The 13,652-nt window shown below is 43.2% G+C and overlaps 1 protein-coding gene across 9 annotated transcripts in view; it reads left to right on the forward strand.

Annotated features, from left to right (window-relative positions):
- The window catches only part of IGSF3 (immunoglobulin superfamily member 3), a 98,895-nt gene that overhangs the window by 50,097 nt on the left and 35,146 nt on the right, over positions 1-13,652 (forward strand). For all 9 annotated transcript variants that reach the window (XM_033861156.2, XM_033861158.2, XM_033861148.2 and 6 more), the window contains 2 exons: positions 4,734-5,111; positions 12,591-13,001. In XM_033861156.2, the coding sequence (XP_033717047.1) occupies positions 4,734-5,111; positions 12,591-13,001 (789 nt within the window). The remainder of the gene's footprint in view (positions 1-4,733; positions 5,112-12,590; positions 13,002-13,652) is intronic.

Below are 13,652 nucleotides of genomic sequence, written 5' to 3' on the forward strand. Positions count from 1 at the left end.
ACAGTTGTTCATAGGATTTCTTTATTATTCTTTTAATTTCCATAGAATCTTATAATTTCCTCTCTTTCATTTTGGATATTAATAACTTGTACCCTCTTTTTTTCTTTGTTAACCTGGCTACAGGCTTATTGGTTTTATTGATATTTTCAAAAAAACAGCTTTTGGTTTCATTGACTTTTCTCTGTTGATTTTCTGTTTTTAATTTCATTGATTTCTACCCTAATTCTTATTTCTTCTGCTTACTTTGGATTTACTTTACTCCTCCTTTCCTAATTTCCTAAGGTAGAAACTTAGATTATTGACTTAAGATTTTTATTCTTTTCTAATTCAATGCTATAAATTTTCCTCTAAGCACTGCTTTCCCTGCATATCATAGGTTTTGCTAAGTCATATTTTAATTTTCATTTATTGATAGTTTAAAAGTATTTTTTTAAATTTCTCTTGAGATTTTCTTCTGTGACCCGTGTGTTATTCAGAGGTGTGTTGTTTAATCTCCACATATTTTGGTATTTTCCAGTTATCTTTCTATTATTGGTTTCTAGTTTAATTCCATTTTGGTCTACCAGCAGATATTATATGATTTCTATATTCTAAAATTTGTTAAGGGGTATTTTATGGCCCAGAATGTGGTCTGTGTTGGTGAATGTTCCATGTGAGCATGAGAAGAATGGGTATTCTACTGTCGTTGGATGAAATAGTCTGTAGATGTCTATTGTATCCAGTTCACTGAAGGTGTTGTTGAGTTCAGCTATGTTCTTATGGATTTACTGCTTGCTGATTCTGTCCATTTCTGAGAGAGAGGTGTTGACATCATCAACTATGCTAGTGGATTCATCTTTTTTTCCTTGCAGTTCTATCAGTTTTTGCCTCATGTAGTTTGATGCTCTGTTGTTATGTGCATATGCAATAAGACCTGTTATGTCTTCTTGGAGAATTGACTCCTTTAATCATTATGTAATGTCCTTCTTCATTCCTGATAATTTTCCTTACTTTGAAGTCTGTCTAAAATTAATATAGCCACTCCAGCTCTTTTGATTAGTGTTAACATGGTATATTTTTCTCCATTCATTTACTTTTAATGTTTGTCTTTATGTCTAAAGTGGGTTTCTTGTAGACAAGATATAGTTGGGTAGTGTTTTTAATCCACTCTGACAATCTCTGTCTTTTAATTGGTACGTTTAGACCATTGATATTGAAAGTGATTATTGATATAGTTGGATTAATATCTACCATATTCATTACTATTTTTTGTTGCCCTTGTTTTTTGTTCCTATTTTTGTCTCCCACTCTTTTTATGTCTTTTGTGTCTAGTCCTTTTTATACAGTTATATATAATACTTGGATCATTTTAATTTAGAGAAGTGATAACTTACTTATTGCAAAACAAAGAGTACAGAAATGTCTAAAGTAAAAAATGTTATTTTTGATCCCTGCCCAGAGGAACCTTCTATTGTAGGCTGAGAGGGAAGATGGAAGGGACAGTGGGGTCAGGAGATGCCTTGGCCAGGGTCGGGGCTCTTTTTTTTTTTTTTCTTTGCGATATGGGGGCCTCTCACTGTTGTGGCCTCTCCCGTTGTGGAGCACAGGCTCCGGACGCGCAGGCCCAGCGGCCATGGCCCACGGGCCCAGACGCTCCGCGGCACTTGGGATCCTCCCGGACTGGGGCACGAACCCGTGTCCCCTGCATCGGCAGGCGGACTCTCAACCACTGCGCCACCAGGGAAGCCCGGGGCTCTGTCTTTTTGAAGGTAGCAGCATCTAGGAAAATGAGATCCGGACAGCAGGGGCAGTGCCAGGAGAAGGAAATGGGGAATGTGGGGTATAGAATGGGAATTAAACTGTTGAGAAGAAAAAGTTAATTTCTATTTCTATGTTAAGGTCCACTTCCTAAGAGCAGCATTATTTTTAAGGGTCAGAGGCCCTTTGTGGGGTCGGAAGGGAATGCAGAAGATATTTAATAAGCAGGTGCAGCTGAATGTGTATGGTTAAAGTACAGTCTAGTATCTATTTATTTATTTATTTGTCATGACTGTTTCTAACCGGCTTCCGGCTCGGACAAGTTGTTTTGACCCTGATGCCCTGGCTCATTCAGGCCACTTAACACTGTTTACCTTTCAGGGGAATGATGTGTATGATCCTCCGATCTAGTGCTTTTGTAAGGTCTGTAAATAGAATGCAGTCTAGGTGAGCTCAGTATTGCATCATCATAGCCAGTATCTGATGGGCCTCAGCTGCTTTCTTCTGCCCATTCACTAGAGGAGAATAAAACTTTCTTGACCCAAATCAGCAAAGGGAGGAGCTCAAAGCTGTTGAGAGTCTTAAATCAGGATCTGGTCTTTAATTTGGGCACCTGGCTGGCACTCTGTTGATAAAGACATCTCGACACTGCTCTGCATTAGAGTTTTAAAAACTCCTAATGCCCAGGCTTCTGCACACCAGACCAGTTACATGGGGTGGGGCCCGGGCCCTGTTAGTTTTTAAAGCTCTCCAGGTGATCCCAGTGTGGGTCTAAGGTTGAGAAGTAGTGCCCTAACAAAGATGCTGGCTGGTCCTGACCTGCTTGCAGCCTTCTTTGCAGCGGGTGGGGCGTGGTTGTGGCTGTTTTGTCGTAGAACATTGAAATGCAGGGAGACCTAAAAGTTAGGAACGTAGTTACATTGTTTTCAAAGTTCTGCATCTCTGGAGTACTGCAAACATTTGGTTCAAGTGTCATTATATACATATATATATTTTTAAATTGTTGTAGGACACAGTAAAAATGTTACACACTAAATTTTAACATACTGAAAATAACTAATGAGCTGTCTTCTCCATGACCTTCAATATAGTTGTGAATGCTGTCAACCAGAATGTATCACGTAAATTCACGCACCACGTCCATCTGTTGATTTGCCACCTCTCCCACCCCCCTTTTCACTTTCCTTGCTTCTGCTGCTTAAGCCAAGGTGGGGTTCCATGTAAAATTTTGTTTGGGAGAAAAGGTTGTGCACGAATGAAAGTTTATGAGCCACAGGCCTTTCCTTGTAGCGTCTGTTTTAGATTAGATCAGCTTGCTTTGAGGCTCAGGCATCCCCCGGGCTGGGCTTAGAGCTGCATCCTACTAGGATCTGAGCCGTCCCGGCTGTTCCCCAGCTGGATCCACTGCAGATAAGTTTAAGCTGGGGCAGCTGTGATGGCCTTTTGGCGGGAGAGTGGGAGAAGCTTTCATGGGAGTGGGAGTGGGCTGCAGCTGTGGGTGGAGGTGGGCGACCCCACACATGGTGTCATCGTCAAGAGGCCATTGGCGTGTCCTTAAGGGATCCCTGGCCCAAATCCTGTCCTCTCTGGATCCAGAGCCACAGAGCATTCCAGCCAGGAGGGGCCCTAGCTAGCAGCTCTTTCTTAAGGACTAGTTATGGGCTAGGCCCCATGCTAGGGGCTTTATATATGTTATCTAATTAAGTCTTTTGATAGCTCTGCGAGGCACACATGATTATCCCTATCTTACAGATGAGAAAACTGAAGCTTGGAGAGGTTAAGTAACTTATCCAAGGTCACAACTAATCTAATAAGTGACAAAGCCAGCATCGGCACACGTGCTAGTCCACTCCAAAGCCTTCTCAGAAATCATTTTGTGGATGAAGAGATCAAGGTACAAGAGAGGAAAAGCGGCTTGTCCAAGACGGCACAGCCAGCTCCAGTTCCTGGCAAAGCTGTGACTAGCCCTCCCCTGCTCTTTCTGCCACAGTGCTGTGCGCCCCCTGCTGTCAAGGGGAAGGCCACAGGGGTGTGCCCCCCTCCCACCTTCTCAGTGGCTCAGGCAGAATCAGTTGTGCTGGCATGGAATGAGTAAGCAAACTCACTCTATTTCCCGCCCCTGAGTCTGCGAGGGGAGACCATGTTAAGAACATGGAGAAGGCAGGCAGAGGCCAGGCGGAGACGCGTATCCCAGCCAGAGGGTGGGGCGGCCGGTGGTGAATCAGAGCTCAGTCTCCAAAGCAGCCCGACTTCCTTGTTACGGGGCGGGGGGGGGGGGGGGGGGGGGGGGTGGGGGGGGGTGGGGGGGTGGGGCTCCGTCAGTTGCCCCCATCGGCGGCGTGTGGGCATCTGGGCGTCAGGGATGTGCGTCAGCCCTTCCCATTCCTGTTCATGTGGACTCCGAACAGCGGCCTGCAGGAGCTCAGCTTTGCCCCCGCATATGGAGGAAAGAGGGTGTAACGAATGCTCTACATGGTGTCGTGGGAGTAGCTACCTCTTGCAAATAAGGGTGCAGCACCAAAGAAAGGGCCCCAGGACTCCCTCCTCCCAGCCCTCTAATCAAGAAAGGAGCATTTATTTAGTATCAGGCAGATTGCAAGGCAGTTGGTTGTATTTGTTTTCCTCTGAATTTGTGCCAAGGATTCAACTTTTCCTGCTCATTTTATTAAAAACTTTATAAAGGGCATTAATAAATAGATATAAAATTGCCGCATGAATGACAGAGGGACTAAATGAAATTCCCAAGAGTCAGCCATTGAATAAGTAACAGAACCATGTCCTTGCGTGATCAAATTCCCATATATGCAAATTAGAGACAGTGCTTTACCACAGTGTTTTAATTAATATTTATAAATCAAAGAGCGCCTCAGAAAGGGCCAGTAAGCTACTTATATTATTACCATGTCACACGAATAACAAAACCTTTGAACATTGCTGCCTGCTTTGCATTTTGGTCTGAGAAGTAAGTGAGCCTGTTGTGTGTGTCTCCCCCACAGGGGTAGTGTCAGCACAGCGGCAAGTCGCCGTCCAGGAAGGACCCTTGTACCGCACAGAGGGCTCCCACATCACCATCTGGTGCAATGTCAGTGGCTACCAGGGGCCTTCTGAGCAGAATTTCCAGTGGTCCATTTACCTGCCTTCCGCCCCTGAGCGCGAGGTCCAGATCGTCAGCACCATGGACTCTTCCTTCCCTTACGCCATCTATACCCAGCGTGTCCGCAGCGGGAAGATCTACGTGGAGAGGGTCCAGGGGAACTCGGCTTTACTGCACATCACTGATCTCCAGGCCCGGGATGCTGGGGAGTATGAATGCCACACGCCCAACACCGATGAGCGATACTTCGGGAGTTACAGTGCCAAGATGAACCTCATGGGTAAGGAGATAACTGTGTTCACATGGCTGCTGTTCTGTCTGAGTGTCATAGTCAGTGTGAGCTGCTATCATAAATTATCATAGACTGCACTGGGTGCTTAAACAACAAGCATTTATTTCCCAGTTCTGGAGGCTGGAAGTCCCAGATCAGGGTGCCAGCACGGTTAATACTGGTGAGAGCCCTCTTCAGGGTTGCAGAGTACTGACTTCTTGTTGTCTCCTTACATGGCAGAAAGGGAAGAAGAAAGCTGTCTGGGGTCCGTTTATAAGGGCACTAATCCCAGGGACTTTCCTGGAGGTCCAGTGGTTAAGACTCTACGCTTCCACTGCAGCGGGCACGGGTTCAATCCCTGCTCTGGGAACTAGGACCCTGCATGCAGTGTGGTGCAGCCAAAGAAAAAGGTGGGGGGCACTAATCCCATTCATGAGGGCTTCACCCTCATGACCTCATCGCCTCCCCAAAGCCTCATCTCCAGATACCATCACACTGGGGATTAGGTTTCAGCAGAGGAATTTGGGGGGGAACATAAACATTCAATCCATAACACTGAGTCACTTCTTTTATAGTGCAGTTTTATTTGACTTTAAACCTTTTAAAATCCAAAGCTCCCCAAATATTTTAGAGGTCAACAGGTAGCATAAGTGAACCAGGTTTGTGTGTTCACTTGTAAATAGTAGAAAGCTGAAGCTAAAACTTAAAGAAGATCTAATGCAGATGTTAAGAATTTCAGAGAAGGTCAACTGACCCTCGAACTGGTGAAAGGGGATATAAAAATATAAGGCAAGGACATTTGTGGTTGATAAGCTGAAGAACTGTTGAGGAACACTAAGCAGGTGACATCAGCTGGAAGAGAGGCCAAACCTCTAAGAAACTATGGGCCTTTGTTTTTTTTTTAATTTAATTTATTTATTTTTTATACAGCAGGTTCTTATTAGTTACGTATTAGTGTATACATGTCAATCCTAATCTCCCAATTCATCACACCACCACCACCACCCCTCCCGCCACTTTCCCCCCTTGGTGTCCATACGTTTGTTCTCTACATCTGTGCCTCTATTTCTGCCCTGCAAACTGGTTCATCTGTACCATTTTTCTAGGTTCCACATATATGCGTTAATATACATATTAACGCATATTTGTTTTTCTCTTTCTGACTTACTTCACTCTTACTTACAGTCTCTAGATCCATCCACGTCTCAAAAAAAGACCCAATTTCGTTCCTTTTTATGGCTGAGTAATATTCCATTGTATATATCTACCACATCTTTTTTATTCATTCGTCTGTTGCTGGGCATTTAGGTTGCTTCCATGACCTGGCTATTGTAAATAGTGCTGCAATGAACATTGGGGTGCATGTGTCTTTTTGAATTATGGTTTTCTCTGGGTATATGCCCAGTAGTGGGATTGTTGGGTCATATGATAATTCTATTTTTATTTCTTTAAGTAACCTCCATACTGTTCTCCATAGTGGTTGTATCAATTTACATTCCCACCAACAGTGCAAGAGGGTTCCCTTTTCTCCACACCCTCTCCAGCATTTGTTGTTTGTAGATTTTCTGATGATGCCCATTCTAACTGGTGTGAGGTGATACCGCATTGTAGTTTGGATTTGCATTTCCCTAATAATTAGTGATGTTGAGCAGCTTTTCATGTGCTTCTTGGCCATATGTATGTCTTCTTTGGAGAAATGTCTATTTAGGTCTTCTGCCCCTTTTTGGATTGGGTTGTTTGTTTTTTTAATATTGAGCTGTATGAGCTGTTTATATATTTTGGAGATTAATCCTTTGTCCGATGATTCATTTGCAAATATTTTCTCCCATTCTGAGGGTTGTCTTTTTGTCTTGTTTGTAGTTTCCTTTGCTTTGCAAAAGCTTCTAAGTTTCATTAGGTCCCATTTGTTTATTTTTGTTTTTATTTCCATTACTCTAGGAGGTGGATCAAAAAAGATCCTGCTGTGATTTATGTTAAAGAGTGTTCCTCCTATGTTTTCCTCTGAGAGTTTTAGTGTACAGTCTTACATTTAGATCTCTAATCCATTTTGAGTTTATTTTTGTGTATGTTGTTAGGAAGTGTTCTAATTTCATTCTTCTACATGTAGCTGTCCAGTTTTCCCAGAACCACTTATTGAAGAGACTGTCTTTTCTCCATTGTATATCCTTGCCTCCTTTGTCATAGATTAGTTGACCATAGGTGTGTGGGTTTATCTCTGGGCTTTCTATCCTGTTCCATTGATCTATATTTCTGTTTTTGTGCCAGTACCATATTGTCTTGATTTCTGTAGCTTTGTAGTATAGTCTGAAGTCAGGGAGTCTGATTCCTCCAGCTCCGTTTTTGTCCCTCAGGAGTGCTTTGGCTATCCGGGGTCTTTTGTGTCTCCATACAAATTTTAAGATTTTTTTGTTCTAGTTCTGTAAAAAATGCAACTGGTAATTTGATAGGGATTGCGTTGAATCTGTAGATTGCTTTGGGTAGTATAGTCATTTTTACAATATTGATTCTTCCAATCCACGAACATGGTATATCTCTCCATCTGTTTGTGTCACCTTTGTTTTCTTTCATCAGTGTCTTACAGTTTTCTGAGTACATGTCTTTTACCTCCTTAGGTAGGTTTATTCCTAGGTATTTTATTCTTTTTGTTGCAATGATGAATGGGATTGTTTCCTTAATTTCTCTCTCTGATCTTTCATTGTTAGTGTATAGGAATGCAGGAGATTTCTGTGCATTAATTTTGTATCCTGCAACTTTACCAGATTCATTGATGAGCTCTAGTAGTTTTCTGGTGGCACCTTTAGGATTCTCTATGTATAGTATCATGTCATCTGCAAACAGTGACAATTTTACTTCTTCTTTTCCAATTTGTATTCCTTTTATTTCTTTTTCTTCTCTAATTGCTGTGGCTAGGACTTCCAAAACTATGTTGAATAATAGTGGTGAGAGTAGACATCCTTGTCTTGTTCCTGATCTTAGAGGAAATGCTTTCAGGTTTTCACCATTGAGAATGATGTTTGCTGTGGTTTTGTCATATATGGCCTTTATTATGTTGAGGTAGGTTCCCTCCATGCCCACTTTCTGGAGAATTTTTATCATGAATGGGTATTGAATTTTGTCAAAAGGTTTTCCTGCATCTATTGAGATGATCATATGGCTTTTATTCTTCAATTTGTTAATATGGTGTATCACATTGATTGATTTGCATACATTGAAGAATCCTTGCATTCCTGGGATAAATCCCACTTGATCATGGTGTATGATCCTTTTAATGTGCTGTTGGATTCTGTTTGCTAGTATTTTGTTGAGAATTTTTGCATCTGTATTCATCAGTGATATTGGTCTGTAATCTTCTTTTTTTGTAATATCTTTGTTTGGTTTTGGTATTGGGGTGATGGTGGCCTCATAGAATGAGTTTGGGAGTGTTCCTTCCTCTGCAGTTTTTTGGAAGAGGTTGAGAAGGATGGGTGTTAGCTCTTCTCTAAATGTTTGGTAGAGTTCACCTGTGAAGCCATCTGGTCCTGGACTTTTGTTTGTTGGAAGATTTTTAACCACAGTTTCAATTTCATTACTTGTGATTGGTCTGTTCATATTTTCTATTTCTTCCTGATTCTGTCTTGGAAGATTATACCTTTCTAAGAATTTGTCCATTTCTTCCAGGTTGTCCATTTTATTGGCATAGAGTTGCTTGTAGTAGTCTCTTAGTATGCTTTGTATTTCTGCAGTGTCTGTTGTAACTTCTCCTTTTTCATTTCTAATTTTATTGATTTGAGTCCTCTCCCTCTTTTTCTTGATGAGTCTGGCTAAAGGTTTACCAATTTTGTTTCTCTTCTCAAAGAACCAGCTTTTAGTTCTATTGATCTTTGCTATTGCTTTCTTTGTTTCTATTTCATTTATTTCTGCTCTGATCTTTATGATTTATTTCCTTCTACTAACTTAACTTTGGGTTTTTTTCGTTTTTCTTTCTCTAGTTCCTTTAGGAGTAAGGTTAGATTGTTTCTTTGAGAGTTTTCTTGTTTCTTGAGGTAGGCTTGGTATTGCTATAAACTTCCCTCTTAGTACTGCTTTTGCTGCATCCCATAGGTTTTGGATTATCGAGTTTTCATTGTAATTTGTCTCTATGTATTTTTTGATTTCCTCTTTAATTTCTTCAGTGATCTCTTGGTTATTTAGTTACATATTGTTTAGTCTCCATGTACTTGTGTTTTTTACGTTTTTTTCCCTGTAATTGATTTCTAATCTCATAGCATTGTGGTCAGAAAAGATGCTTGATATGATTCCAATTTTCTTAAATTTACTGAGGCTTGATTTGTGACCCAAGATGTGATCTATCCTGGAGAATGTTCCATGTGCATTTGAGAAGAAAGTGTAATCTGCTGTTTTTGGATGGAATGTCCTATAAATACCAATTAAATCTATCTGGTCTATTGTGTCATTTACAGCTTGTTTTTCCTTATTAATTTTCTGTTTGGATGATCTGTCCTTTGGTGTAAGTGAGGTGTTAAAGTCCCCCACTATTATAGTGTTACTGTCGATTTCCTCTTTTATAGCTGTTAGCAGTTGCCTTATGTATTGAGATGCTCCTATGTGGGGTGCATATGTATTTATAATTGTTATATCTTCTTCTTGGATTGATCCCTTGATCATTATGTAGTGTCCTTCCTTGTCTCTTGTAACATTCTTTATTTTAAAGTCTATTTTATCTGATATGAGTATTGCTACTCCAACTTTCTTTTGATTTCCATTTGCATGGAATATCATTTTCCATCCCCTCACTTTCAGACTGCATGTGTCCCTAGGTCTGAAGTGGGTCTCTTGTAGACAGCATATATATGGGTCTTCTTTTGTATCCATTCAGCAAGCCTGTGTCTTTTGGTTGGAGCATTTAATCCATTCACGTTTAAGGTAATTATCGATATGTTTGTTTCTATGACCATTTCCTTAATTGTTTTGGGTTTGTTTTTGTAGGTCCTTTTCTTCTCTTGTGTTTCCCGCTTATAGAAGTTCCTATAGCATTTGTTGTAGAGCTGGCTTGGTGGTGCTGAATTCTCTTAGCTTTTGCTTGTCTGTAAAGCTTTTGATTTCTATGTCAAATCTGAATGAGATCCTTGCCAGGTAGAGTAATCTTGGTTGTAGTTTCTTCCCTTTCTGTGCTTCCTGGACTTGGGCGGCTATTTCCTTTCCCATGTTAGAGAAGTTTTCTACTTTAATCTCTTCAAATATTTTCTCGGGTCACTTCTCTCTCTCTTTTCCTTCTGGGACTCCTTTAATGCGAATGTTGTTGCATTTAATGTTGTCCCAGAAGTCTCTTAGGCTGTCCTCATTTCTTTTCATTCCTTTTTCTTTATTCTGTTCCGCAGCAGTGAATGCCACCATTCTGTCTTCCAGGTCACTTATCCGTTCTTCTGCCTCAGTTATGCTGCTATTGATTCCTTCAGGTGTATTTTTCATTTCAGTTATTGTATTGTTCATCTGTGTTTGTTTGGTTTTTAATTCTTCTAGGTCTTTGTTAAACATTTCTTGCATCTTCTCGATCTTCGCCTCCATTATTTTTCTGAGGCCCTGGATCATCTTCACTATCATTATTCTGAATTTTTTTTCCTGGAAGGTTGCCTATTACCACTTCATTTAGTTGTTTTTCTGGGGTTTTATCTTGTTCCTTCATCTGGTACAAAGTTCTCTGCCTTTTCATCTTGTCTTTCTGTGAATGTGGTTTTCCTTCCACAGGCTGCAAAATTGTAGTTCTTCTTGCTTCTGCTGTCTGCCCTCTGGTGGATGAGGTTATCTAGAGGTTTGTGCAAGCTTCCTGATGGGAGGGACTGGTGGTGGGTAGAACTGGGTGTTGTTCTCAGTGATGGGCCTTTGGAAGGTGTCTCTGAGCTGCCTGGGGCGCTGCTGAGTCAGGAAGCTGATGCAGCTGCAGGACCATGCTCAGACCTGAAGTGGGTCTGTGTGTCCTTTGGCTCCAGGGTGAGGAATTTTGTACCAGCTGTCTCCCTTGGCCCCTGGATGATGGAGGGAGGTGGAGGAGAAGGGAGAGGGATTTCATTGTGGCCGGCTCTGTGCCACAGTGTTTGCCAATGTGAAGGGTCAGAAATATCAAGGCTGTTCTGTTTTTCTGTCCACGTCATAATTTCCAGGCTTAATTGTGATAATAAAAACTAGAAATTAAGATTTCGATCCTTCACATCGAGAGGGGGTCATGTTTAGTCTCCGCAGGAAACTGCTGACCAGGTGACCACAGAGGAAATCTCATTGCTTGCCTGACTCATCCCCATACCGTGGCTTCCTTCCAGCCCACGAACATGACACATGTTGACACATGAATAATATGAAAATTAAACCTACTAAAAAATTGAGGATGCTGCTGCCTCTCTCTACCACAACCTCTATTTATTTATTTATGTACGGCTGCTTTGGGTCTTCGTTGCTGCGCACGGGCTTTCTCTAGTTGCGTCGAGCGGGGGCTACTCTTTGTTGTGGTGCACAGGCTTCTCATTGTGGTGGCTTCTGTTGTTGCAGAGCATGGGCTCTAGGCGCATGGGCTTCAGTAGTTGTGGCTCGCGGGCTCTAGAACACAGGCTCAGTAGTTGTGCTGCATGGGGTTAGTTGCTCTGTGGCATGTGGGGTCTTCCTGGGCCAGGGCTCGAACCCGTGTCTCCTGCATTGGCAGGTGGATTCTTAACCACTGCACCACCAGGGAAGTCCTTTTTTTTAAAAAAAAAAAAAAAGAAGAAGAAGAAGAAGAAATAACCTTCCTAGTGCACTGCACTGCTGACATGGGGGTGGGGTGGCTAGAAGGGAGAAAATGAGCAAGTTGTATAGAAAATGGGAAACTCGAAGTTCCAGGAACTCTTTTTGTTTGAAGTTCAGTGAGAAGCCAAGTTAAAATGTCTGGAAGCAATACTACCGTGAACAACAAAATCTTATTTGACCTGACACAGAATTCCTTTTACATGTTATTTTCAGGGAGTTCATTTATTATATAAACTGAAATTTGACCCACTTTCTTTTAAGTCTACAAACATTATTTTACTTATGTATTTTTTTTATTGAAGTATAGTTGATTTAGAATGTTTCAGGTGTATAGCAGAGTGATTCAGTTATACAGACATGTATTCTTTTTCAGATTGCTTCCCATTATAGGTTATTACAAGATATTGAATATAGTTCTCTGTGCTATATAGTAAGTCCTTGTAGTTTTCTATTTTATATATAGTAGTGTATATCTGTGAATCTCGAATTCTGAATTTATCCCTCTGCCCCCAAGTCACTTTTTATCTGAGTGTTATTGAAATATCAACCAGGTAAGTGTAAGCGCCAAAAAATTGCAGTCCAAATCCAAACAGAAAATTTGTTCGGTTTCTGTGCCATCTGGGGTCCTCCATGGCCACACAGGGACTGTCGAAGGCTGGTGGGTGGGAGCTCAGCCCCACAAGTGTAAGATCTGTGGCTTTGTGACCGTGTCCCATGGCTGTTCCTGTGTTGCAGTGATCCCGGACTCCCTGCAGTCCACTGCTGTGCGCCACACTCTGCACAGAGTGGAGCAGGACCCCCTAGAGCTCACGTGTGAGGTGGCCACGGAGACGTTACAGCACAGCCACCTGTCCGTGGCCTGGCTACGGCAGCGGGGCGGCGAGAAGCCGGTGGAGGTCATTGCCCTGAGCCGGGATTTTGTGCTGCAGTCGAGCAGCGACTACGCGCAGAGGCAGAGCCTGGGGGAGGTGCGCCTGGACAAGCTGGGGAGCAGCACCTTCCGCCTCACCGTCTTCCACTTGCAGCCCTCCGACCAGGGCGAGTTCTACTGCGAGGCCACCGAGTGGATCCAGGACCCAGACGGCTCGTGGTACCCGATGACCCGAAAGCGTTCTGAGGGGACTGTGGTCAACGTCCAGCCCACCGGTCAGTCTCTCGTCCCCACTCTCTGTCTGGCAGGGAGGGTGGTCAGACAGGCTGTGCAGACCCTTCTGGCGGTTCTGCAAGTACTTGGGGTACATAGGGCCCAGGTAGCCCCAGCCCTGACCTTCTCAGGCTGCACTCCCCCGGCCCCTGAGTCCAGCTGGGCTCTCGACCGGAGCCAAAAGCTATTGCTTGACCGCCTCAGCTGGGCTGGGGGCGGGTGTTCCCATGGGCCTTCGGTTCCCTGGCTTGGTTGGAAGTTGGTGGCGTGCCGTCCTGGAGCTGCAGCAAGTGCCCAAGGGCCTTTCCTTGTGTTACTGCTCACCTTCAGTGAGGGGCTGCCATTGTCCTGGTGAGCGGAGCTGTGGTTTGTGGGAGGTGAGCTGGGGCATCTGAGGCACAGGTGGGGGGCCCCCTTCGGGACCTGTAGTTTGACACCCCGCCACCCCACCCCATCCCATTTGCTCCAGTCAGATGGCGGTGGTCTTGGTCTTTGCATAGCTTTCCTGCCACCTGGTCTTCTGCCATCCTAAGGGTGTGCTTCAGACTTACCTAATAGCACAGATTCCCAGGCTCAGGCAGTGCAGATTCCTGAATCAGCCTTCTGGGGTGGGACCCGGGAAGCTGGATTTTCAGTACACTTCCACCGTCTGT

The sequence above is a fragment of the Tursiops truncatus genome, chromosome 1 (genome assembly GCF_011762595.2).
Source record: "Tursiops truncatus isolate mTurTru1 chromosome 1, mTurTru1.mat.Y, whole genome shotgun sequence".
Lineage (NCBI taxonomy): Eukaryota > Metazoa > Chordata > Mammalia > Artiodactyla > Delphinidae > Tursiops > Tursiops truncatus.